Source organism: Solanum dulcamara, chromosome 10, assembly GCF_947179165.1.
Source record: "Solanum dulcamara chromosome 10, daSolDulc1.2, whole genome shotgun sequence".
NCBI classification, from domain to species: Eukaryota; Viridiplantae; Streptophyta; class Magnoliopsida; order Solanales; family Solanaceae; genus Solanum; species Solanum dulcamara.
Genome location: NC_077246.1, coordinates 61,765,189 through 61,776,467, shown reverse-complemented (window position 1 = coordinate 61,776,467; position 11,279 = coordinate 61,765,189). Strand labels below are relative to the sequence as shown.

Sequence of the window (11,279 nt, the reverse complement as noted above, 5' to 3'; positions counted from 1 at the left end):
TTCTGATCTATTCTGCCTTCTTTATATATTATAGTAAATTTAGATAAGTTTTATTTTTGCTTTTGCCTTTTTCTTTTATCATTTGATCGCTTTTAAGTACTCCCTCTATTTCATATTAGTTAAATAATGCACACATATTAAGAAAATTATTTTTAAGGATAAAATTTAAACCATAGTTTTCTATTACCCTTTTGTTTAATCAACATCATAAAGATAATTAAATGTGAAATCATAAATACAAGTAGTCCTTTATTGGAGTATAACTTTATAAGTAGTATAGTTTACTCCTAAGAAATTATAAAACTTCATTAATGAAAAAGATAAATATAAAAAAAAATCAAACATTTCTCTTGAATTTTGAACAATTCAAATTTTTAAACAATAAAAAATATTTTAAAAGTTCAGTTTATATGAAATACAGTTAATATGAAATAGTGAGAGGATTGTTTATTAGAAAGAAGCTCATGGAAGCCTAAATGGATCCTATTACAACGCGTGTATTCAGGATTAAAGAATCAATTCTTTATTTTATTACATATTTATTATAGTAAAGTAGCAAGTGTTATTAAGGAAAACAAAAAGAAAAACTTATAATTAATATAAAGGAGTAGAAGAAAGAAAGGAAACATTTCCAGTATGTAATAAAACAACCTATCATAAATGGGATGGTGGGGTTATGAAGGTTTACATTTATTGTTTTAAGTCACTAGTCAAACAATACAAGACAAAAAATAAACCACCTAAAATATCACTTCTTCCCTTCTCTTCTTTCTTATTATCTTCCCTCTTTATCCCCCCCTCTTAGAAACTACTGCTAGCTAGTTATGAAATTTATTTGATGCTCTTATTTGTACTCTTTTCTTGATATTTATGTATTTTATAAGTCATCAATTATTAGGTAATATCCAATCCATCCATCTCTTCTATAAAAAAAAAAAAGTGGAACAAGTTCAATGGCAAATTAGACTAAACAAATATTGAAAATTTTTCTATAAGGGAGACGTCTAGCCTTTGCATTTTCCCCTTCTAAAAGCTCTTTAGAATCCATTTTCTTGATCTCATTCTTCGAACCCCTCAAATTGAGATCAAACTAACAGGAAAATAAAAAATAATAATAATGGTGAGTTCCTCTTCTTCTTCTTTTTTTTTTCTTCCTTTTTGTACAGTTATTTACTTAATAGTTTTACTAACATGGTTTGTATTGTAGGAAATAGAAACTCAGAGCAAACTAATTAGCACTAGTTGGGAAGGCTATGTAGATTGGAGAAATAGGCCGGCACTTATCAATCGTCATGGTGGCTTGGTTGCTTCATCATTTGTTTTAGGTAAATCATTTTTTTAATTAATAATCGCAGTATCAACTTGTACACATTTTACTTAATTTTATCATCAACATAGCTAGCAGAAGATTTTTCCCCACCAAAATTTACATATTTATATTTTTTTTTAATAACAGTAGTGTTTGAATCAACTTAAATGCATTTGGCTTTATGTCATCTGCATATTTTGTCCATCAAAATTTAGACAAATAAGAAAAAATCATTGTTCATGGTGTAGTGATAAACTCACTTTAGGATGTTTTATTATCATAAATATGTATAGTTTTTTTTCAAGATTATTTTCGTAGGTTTTTGATGAATTTTTAGAGAATATGTATTCTCTCCGTCTCAATTTATATAACTCACTTTTGTTAAATTAATCTTTGAAAGAATGACACATTTCTATATTTAATAACAATTTAACTTTATAATGTCAATTTTATCCTTATCCAAACATCTGACTTATTTTAGACCACAATTTTCAAAAGTCTCTCTTTTTTAAACTTCGTATCAATTCAAATTAGAATTGAGTATGTGATTACTATTTTTTTTGTAATTTCAGTGGTGGAGGTGCTGGAAAATTTGGCATATCTAGCAAATGCAAGCAACTTGGTGATGTACTTGTCTGATTACATGCACTATTCACCAACAAATTCAGCAAATTGTGTGACTAATTTTATGGGCACAGCTTTTCTACTTGCTCTTCTTGGTGGCTTCTTATCTGATGCTTTCTTCACAACTTATCACATCTATTTGATCAGTGCACTCATTGAATTTCTGGTAAATTTTCTTAATTCCAATCCTATTTTTCTCATCAATTGACTTTTTATATTTTCATGATTGTCTACTCTTTGGTCCCCTCTGACTTTATCCTGCCCAAATCTTGGGAAGTTCCTCATGTGAATTAATTTATGCGTATTTCAATTAATTTTTGTGTGTATTTGTTGTTTCTTATTAACTGATTGTATGAGATTTTATAATTGTCAATTCACTTAATTAATCAACTATTTTAATTACGTTTTTAAAATTGAAGGGAAAAGAGCAAGAGAAAATACTATTGGCAATAATTGCTACTTATCTATCAAAGAAGTTGGGAAATGTGATTAAAGCAAGCAACGACACCACACATTTTTATGCACTTTTATAACCTTTTTTTTTTTTTTCTTTTTCCTCTTTCTTAGACTTAAATGCTTGACTCATTAAATAATTACCCGTCAAAGAAAATCTTAGAATCTATATTAAGATTAAGATACTACTAATCATGCATGTTAGTACTAAATTTATTAATTTAATTAATTACCCCTCTTTTTCTCTTTATTCTGCTATTATGTCCGCTAGTTACCACTATAGAAATCTAACTACTTTCTCGGTGTCATGTTAATTGTCTACATTATTAAAATAGTTATTCAAAATTAATTGTTAATTTATAAAATCAAGATAAAATTAATTAATTTTTTTTGATTTTACTCTTACAATTAATTCTTTGAAAGTAAAAAAAGATTGTAAAGTTCAAAAAAAGCTTTTTAAGGATACATTTGTAAAACTATTATTTTTATTTATTATTTTTTAGGAAGCGTGTAAAAAGAAAAGTAAATAACTAATATGAAACTAAGAGAGTAGGATTTACAAACTTACAAAGTCCAACTTATTCGACCGACTTTAGATACGCAGTACTCCTTTCATCCTTTTTACTTCTTCACTATATTAGAATAAATATTTATTTTTACTTGTCCAGTTTAAAAAGTTAAGAATTTTGATTATTTTTGAAAAAATAAGATAGGGAAAGAAATTGCAAGATGAAAATTGAATTATTAACAGGCAACTAGGTAAAATCAACTAAGCTAATAAGATTTTGATAAAATTAATATTGAACTAGTAAAAAGGAAGGGAATGGTTGAGTTGGTTTGAGGGAGGCTTCCACAAGGGAGGTCGCGATTTTGAACCCCTCTAATATCTTCTCAATTTAACTTGTCACATGGGGTTTATTTAGTGCATTTTATATTTTTTATGTGGTTTACGGGCGATTGCATAGTGAGAGTTTACCCAATACATATAAAGTGGTCACCACAAAGTGTTCACCCGAAAAACAAAGATTGCACAGAGATTGTAATTGCGGTGGGTTTTGGTGGAGTTAAAAGAAAATCCACAATGACATGACACTTGGAGTAATTAGGAATCAATTTTAAAATAGTGGTGATCACTTTTGAATTCCACTAATAAGGAGCAAATTGATTAATCCTCAGTTAATAAAGTGTTGCAGCATATAATAAAGATACATGGACAATTGGTTGCTTTTAATTTCTCTTTTTATCTTCCTTTTCTTCTTTTTTTGTTTTCCAAAATAGTCACATCGATCATTAAAAACTCAGCACCCTTGCGCTTAAAAGTTTTTTTTCTAAACCAATGTATAATTTAGCTAGAGTTAGGCAGATTGTCTTCGATTCCTTCATTTATGTGCCAGAATAGAGAGAGATTTGATAGGAAAGTATTGACCATTTAATTAACTCATTTTGATCCAATTCGTGTTGACCATTTAATTAACTCATTTTGATCCAATTCATTAGCTAAAGTAATCTTAATTCACACATTTATTAGTTCAGTCTATATTGATTTGTTCACGTTTACCTCAACTTAAATGTCAAAACCATTTGACATTGGCTTTGCCACTCATTCGATCGTTATTTTTTTTATGTCATTTTGAAAATAGTCGCTTCAACTTTAATCACTTGAATTTTTTATGTTTTTTTATTTCTCATAGATTGATTATTGAATCTAACACATATAATTTCTACATACTTTCATATTTTAATTTATATCATATAGTTTCAATGAATACGTAGTTTAAGAAATTATAACTTTTTTGAACTTATATATATGTGTGTGATTGATTATAAAAAAAATTCATTAAAAATAACATAAAATTTGTAAGATTTAATTACTGTGTTTGCTAGCATTAATGTTGTTGTCGAGGCCGTAACAGTGTATCACCACTATTGCACCACATATAATAAATAGTATCTTATCTGTATCTTACACATTCACACTTCCTATATACTCTTCTTGTGAGACTTGTTTCTCTTTGACTTTGTTATCCAATTGCATCATATTTAATTTTGTGTTATTTTTAATTTATATAACTCATTTTTTATTTTAGTCGGTTTTAAAAAAAATGACATATTTTTATATTTAGTAATAATAATTTTTTTTTAAAATACTCATTTTATCTTAATGAAATGATTTATAGTCACACAAGCATTTCTGATTTATTTTAGACCATAAATTTTAAAAGATTTTTTTTCCTTTAATTTCGTACTATATTAAATTACATCATATAAATTGAGATGGATGAGTAATAAATATATCATCCATAAATGGTGATAAAAGAATAATATCTTCATAGAACAGGTGTGTGGCTGTTGAGTGTAACAATGGTACAATTACCTTAAATTTAGTACAAATTCTCCATAGTATAGATATATATTTAACATTCCATTTTGAGTAGGCAAAACACCAAATGTCACTACCTGTCAAACTAGTAGAAGTGTCCAATTAAGTAGTTTATATTTGATGTCCACTGCCCCACTTAGCTCAATCTTTATCTAAACATATCCTTATTTTGTCATTGTTGCATGACATGAACATCTTTGGGTCCTCATTATATTTAGAGTTTAATTTTAAGTATAAAAAATATTTACATAATTATGTTACTTTCTACCTCCACAAGATAGTGATAAAATCTGTATACACTTTATTCTTCTCATATAATCTTATTTGTGGAATTTCACTGAATGCGTTGTTATTATATATAATTATGTTACTTATAAGGTAAATATAAATAGTTTTTTATGATATTATTGTATTTCCTATGTCACATTTTATGCGACTTTTTTCTTTTTATTTAGTTTTAAAAAGAATAATATTATTTTATATTTGGTAACAATTTAATTTTAAACTTTTCATTTTATCTTTAGTGAGATAATTTATAGTCATAAAAATATCCATGACTTATTTTAAATCGTAAATTTTAATAATTATTTTTTCATTCTTAATTAAAATTTAGCTTGCCCTAAAGTCTTTTCCTTTTTAGTGAGAATAGACTACCAAGTCTATTCTTCTTTTAACACAATATAATTTTCTTTGTTTTATTTTACATTTTATATGTTATTATTACAAGTATGAGAGTGTGCTTGCATTTGGATATTAGATTAAGATTATATTGTAAAGGTGCATTGATATTTGTCCTTTTTGCAATTTGATGGTTAAAAAAAAGATTAGTCAAATACAATTTACTTTATCAACAACACTTTTTTTTTTCAAAAGTATTTTTATTAGATATTTTCTAATCCACAACAAATCGAATGAAATCTTGTTAGAATATATGTATATATGTTATATGTGTTGTATATATTCACCATTTTTAAATCTTGATTTGAACACAGGGTCTGGTGGTACTCACAATACAAGCTCGTTCGGACTCAATGAAACCATCAAAGTGCAAGCCAGAGATGCCATGCGAACAAGTTCACGGTGCACAAGCTGCAATGTTGTTCATAGGCCTTTACTTAGTAGCATTGGGTGTAGGAGGTATAAAGGGATCATTGCCACCCCATGGAGCTGAACAATTTGACGGAGAAACTCCACAAGGGAGGAAACAAAGATCAACTTTCTTCAATTACTTTGTGTTTTGCCTCTCATGTGGTGGCCTCATTGCTGTCACATTTGTTGTGTGGGTTGAAGACAACAAAGGTTGGCAATGGGGATTTGGGATTTCAACTTTGGCTATATTTTTATCAATCCCAATATTCCTTGCTGGTTCGCCTTTCTATAGGAATAAGATTCCTCGCGGTAGTCCTCTAACAACTATATCTAAGGTATGTTCCTATATGCACCGAAAAACAATGTGATCTATCTCTAGTTTTAGAGGACTTGATTGTGTAAAAATCTGTTTATCTTGTACAAGAAGCTAATATACTGTTGTTACACATCTAGGTTCTAATTGCTGCCATGCTGAATTCTTGTGCATCGAGAAATTCAAGTGGTGCAATAGCAAGTCTGGGATCAAGTCCTTCAACAATTCCAGTACTATCGAATGAAGATGAGGAAATTACTTCAAACAGGAAACATGTTGAATCAATCAATATTCCATCGAAAAGTCTCAGATTCCTAAATCGGGCAGTTATAAAGAAACCTGCAGCAGCTTATGGTGTGTTAAATTGCTCGGTACAAGAAGTAGAAGAAGTCAAGATTGTGATGAAAATCCTCCCGATTTTCGCCTGTACTATCATGCTCAACTGTTGCCTAGCTCAACTATCCACATTCTCAGTTCAACAAGCTGCAACTATGAATACAAAATTTGGCAAGTTAAAAGTGCCACCAGCTTCACTTCCCATTTTCCCTGTACTTTTCATCATGATCCTTGCACCAATTTTCGACTACTTCATCATCCCATTTGCCCGTAAGGTAACCAAGACTGAAATGGGAATCACTCACCTCCAACGTATAGGAATCGGGTTGTTCCTCTCCGTTGTAGCCATGGCAATTGCAGCCCTTGTTGAAATCAAGCGCAAAAGAGTAGCTACTGACTTGTCACTACTCGGCTCTGCCAAGCCATTACCTATTACATTCTTTTGGATCGCGTTTCAGTACTTATTTCTTGGATCAGCTGATCTGTTCACACTAGCTGGACTACTCGAATTCTGTTTCTCAGAAGCACCATTTAGTATGAGATCATTGGCAACATCTCTCTCTTGGGCTTCATTAGCAATAGGATACTATCTTAGCACAGTGATAGTATCCATAGTCAATAGGGTCACAGGAAATTCAAAGCATCAACCGTGGCTCTCTGGTGGAAACTTGAATCACTTCCATTTGGAGAGATTCTACTGGCTAATGTGCATACTCAGCGCGTTGAATTTCATACACTACTTGTATTGGGCTAGAAAGTACAGGTACAGATTAGTATCCTCTTAAGTATAGAAAGTGGCAGTGGATATATATATATGTATGTAGATTAAACTATACCGACTACTGTATCCTTTTACTGAAAATATGACTGATGAATTGCGTGGACAAGATATTGTCCACGCAGCATGGCTAGGTAGACCAAAAAATAGGGAATATCGATCCGGTTTTGATCAATTGATAAAGAGTTAAGGTTAAGGTTATCAAAGTGTTTGCATTCACAGCTTTTTGTTATGTCACATCTTCAAATAACAAGCTTATCAAAATGATGAACAAATGTCCTGCTCTGTATCTATGTTTTTTCGCAAGATCTATTTGTTCGATGATTGACTGCTAGACCATAATTCTCTGGTAACTATGGATAGCTGCAATAAAAGATTGAAGACAATGAGAGATGTGTATCCACAATTTGAAATTTATACGTAGAAGTCTACGTAAAAGCTATTGCGGAATACTATTCTCTATATCCTCCAGTGTGCATCTTTGTCATCGTGCTACATTCTCCCTTGCTGAAAGTTGATGGTTTTATAACCACAATATAACCTGCCTGCAATGGAAATTTACTGCTGACTTTGCATTCTTCATCCTTGTCAATCCAAAATTCGACTGGCCTTTACTTATTACAATATAATCCACTTACTCACCAAGAGTGCCATTTCTATTCATGATACATAAACATGTCCTTTCACTTGGCCTCAACGAATGTTTATGACATTTAACTTTGAGTGTACACAAGTAGACACACGTGTGTTACGTGGCATACTACACGTAAGACGCGAAATTTCCACATAGGATGCCACGTAGGATACATGTGTCTATTTGTTCAATTGTATACAAGTTTAAATGTCTACTTGTATATATCAAAACTTGGAAGACATAGATGTCAATTGAGGCCAAAAAAGGGTACGTTTATGTATTATACCAAAATCGTTTGGCGTGAGATATAAGGTATAATGATTTCGAGATAAAATGTAGGATTATTTTATTTTGTGTTTGGTTAGATTTATTAGATAGTCCTTGAATTACTTATCCATCAATTATCTCCCGAAATAATTATTTCCGAGATAACTTGTTTTCAATCAAACAATCCCTAAAAATTTAGTATTGCCACAAGGAATAAGACATTTAGCCCAAAGAATAAACAATATAATTGACTGCCACTCTACACAATCACTTCTTCTTGATTGTAAAACATGGTGATATATATTCTCAACTGCTCAATTTTTTTTTTTATTTCAACTGCCTATCAAAAATTATGATGCACCTAGCCAAAAAATTCACATATGATCTAAATTCAAAAACAATTGAGCAAAATTGCTACAGTGTCACTGTATTTTCACCCAAACACAATGCCCAGGAACACCTTGATGAACTACAAACACCATATAATATCCTGGAGGTGCAATATTCCTTGTTGGAGGTGCTAACACTGTAACTTTATAGCTAAACATATAAAGCCTTTCTATTCCCAAAATGTGCAAAACCAACAGCCTTTGATTCATCCCAAATGAGTGGGTAGTAAATGAGGGTGCAATCATGCTTACTATGAACTCTGCATCAGCCTGTGAAAACGGTAGAGTGAACGTGATGGAGAATTGTTGACCGTACGATAAGACTTGCCCCGCCTCAACGGCTTGGATTAAAGGACGCAGATGTGCGTATTCTGTAGCCAAATAAGGTGGAGAAAACGCCTCTAAGCTTAATTCTGTAGGGTACCTTACGCCTGTAAAGTTGTACGTTGCATGCGGATTACTCCCACCCACTAATATCCTGCCATCTGGCAGTAGAGTAGCTGATGAGTGGTACATTCTTGGAATTGTACTGGGGGTGAGCACAGTGAATCTTTTCACCGGGTCGGGTTCATCGGGTCTGTAAAGAACCGGGTTTAATATCGGGTCAATCGCATTCTCCCACCCGGCCGCTCCGTTTGCCGCCCCGTTCAGTATAATTACATCTCCTGTGGGTAACAACAACATATCGGGCATGACCCGACCCGAAGGCATTTCCTCCATGACCCATTTAGGATCCGGATCCGTCAGCCTCATTCGACCACATGAACTTGAAGCTCGCCAGAACTCCCCCTCTAGTGCTTTGACATACGCGCCACCCCACGCGCCGCCGCAAATCATCACCTCCACGACCGGTTCTTGAGCTGGATGTAGACGTAACGGAAGCATTACGGAAGACCCAGTTGCCGGATAACTCCTTTTCTCGCCGGGAATCATGGGGAATTCCTTGACGACTCTGTGATTCACGTAATCTAATACAATTGAGCGTTGATTTGAGAAAATATAAAGATTCCCGTCGGGTAAAATGTATATGAATGGATAAAGATTGTTTTCTTCCATTGGGTCTGTAGTTTCCACCAAGAACGGAAGATCAAAAACCCCACCATTATCGTTCAAAGTTTTGGGGAAAAATTCATAGCTAAAAGCTTTTCTTCCTCCAACAATGATTACACGTCCATCAGGAAGTATATGATCAGAAGCATACCATCTCTGAACCGTTAAATTCTGCGGTAATTCAGTCCAATCACATTCACCTTCACACGGCGAAAACAGTCGTATTTTGTGATCTCCGGCATGGTATCCACCTGTTTGTATAAGGGTACCATCAGAATTAAGAGCACCAGAAGAACACCAAACATCAGTTTGAATCATAAGTGGACGGTAAGTGTTCGATGAAATGTCGTAAAGAATAGAATGAGCAGAGCAATCAACATCAAGAACTTCATCATCGTAACGACATTTGCCTTGTGGAAGTGAAAGATTAGAAGCTCCGAAATCTGTTCTATCGAATATGATTACTTTGTTGTTATAAAGAAGCTGCATATGCATTGCAGAGACACCAATTGAAGCATGTAAAAGTACCCATTCACCATTTATATTTGATGGTAAAAAAGGTGGATGAAATATACTTGGAATAAGCTGTGAATTTCGACGACGATGATGATGACGACGATGATGGTGAGACAATGATGATGATGGTGAAAGAATCAAGATTGTGAACAGGAATGAAAAAGATTGAATCTTGATCAATCCCATTGTGGAAGAAACAGAGTAAAATCAAGAAAGGCAAAGTTGCCAGTATTGAGTATTTGTTATTTTAGCAGTTGTTTTCGGTGATTAGTTTGAGTTTATACTAAATACATGGAGTAATAGACGCAAGGAAAATTTAGCATGAATTGTTAAAACCACCGAAAACTTCTCTATTTTTACTTCTCTCCGTTAACTAAGGGATCGTTGATATTGTCATGTAATGTTAATAATTGAAAAAAAGAAGAAGAAGAGTGTAATAATGCACGTATAAGTAGCTATTTAGGACATTCTTGTTTATGGTTTTATCCTACGGGGTAGTTTTGTAAGATGCATTAGACAAACTACTACATATAATCATATATGATATACGAGTAGTAATATCATTTAATATTTTATTTTAATTAGAGATGTTTAAAATCGAATTGAAATCGATAATTTGAATTGAAAAAAAGTTATTGATTTATCGATAATGGATTATTGATTTAGTGGTTTCAATAACGGTTTTGATTTTTTTTAATTATCGGATTATCAATTTTTAATGGTTTAAGATTTTTTCTTAATGAGTTAATCGATAACCCAATAATAAATAATAAATTATATTTATATCATTCAATATATAAAGTACATGACTTATGGTTTAGTTTCATACTTTTACTTCTGACTGTCTCAAACTTTTGATTATTCTACAATGTGTCATTGTTTGCTTTTGAGCAAGATGCAATATGTCAACTCATGTCATGTATGGTTCATTTGGTTTATTACCTTGTTTCTAGGTAATTTTTGGTGTCAAATCTTAACAGTTAATTCGACAATCGAACCGATAACGATCAATAACCAATAAATCAATAATCGATAAGTCAATATCTTAATGATTATAAAGATTTAGCATGTCTACAAACCAATAACCAATAAGTCGAAGCGATAAACTTCAAAACGGGGTCGACCTATACGCAACACTATC

General features: G+C 32.0%; 2 protein-coding genes across 3 annotated transcripts; one reads left to right on the top strand and one right to left on the bottom strand.

The window, feature by feature from the left end:
* Window positions 1–771: 771 nt before the first annotated feature.
* Window positions 772–7,488, top strand: LOC129871457 (protein NRT1/ PTR FAMILY 4.6-like). 2 transcript variants are annotated; one of them, XM_055946366.1, is made up of 5 exons: window positions 772–1,120; window positions 1,215–1,325; window positions 1,882–2,099; window positions 5,759–6,190; window positions 6,309–7,488. In XM_055946366.1, the coding sequence occupies exons 3-5, from the start codon at window positions 1,935–1,937 to the stop codon at window positions 7,287–7,289; spliced, it is 1,578 nt and encodes a 525-aa protein (XP_055802341.1). In that variant the 5' UTR covers window positions 772–1,120; window positions 1,215–1,325; window positions 1,882–1,934; the 3' UTR covers window positions 7,290–7,488. The 2 variants fall into 2 exon arrangements, with proteins under 2 accessions (XP_055802341.1, XP_055802340.1); XM_055946365.1 differs by having other exon boundaries at window positions 1,208–1,325.
* A 916-nt stretch (window positions 7,489–8,404) lies between these two features.
* LOC129870849 (aldehyde oxidase GLOX-like) lies at window positions 8,405–10,520 on the bottom strand. The gene has a single exon (XM_055945724.1). It carries the CDS (start codon window positions 10,322–10,324, stop codon window positions 8,606–8,608), a length of 1,719 nt encoding a protein of 572 aa, XP_055801699.1. The 5' UTR covers window positions 10,325–10,520; the 3' UTR covers window positions 8,405–8,605.
* Between the last annotated feature and the right edge of the window lie 759 nt (window positions 10,521–11,279).

Excerpts from the sequence above, each read along its gene's own strand:
- LOC129870849 (XM_055945724.1), bottom strand. The coding sequence starts at position 10,324 with ATGGGATTGATCAAGATTCAATCTTTTTCATTCCTGTTCACAATCTTG.
- LOC129871457 (XM_055946365.1), top strand. Across the intron at positions 1,326-1,881 it reads TGCTTCATCATTTGTTTTAG|TGGTGGAGGTGCTGGAAAAT; the intron begins GTAAATCATTTT and ends TTGTAATTTCAG. Across the intron at positions 6,191-6,308 it reads CTCTAACAACTATATCTAAG|GTTCTAATTGCTGCCATGCT; the intron begins GTATGTTCCTAT and ends TTACACATCTAG.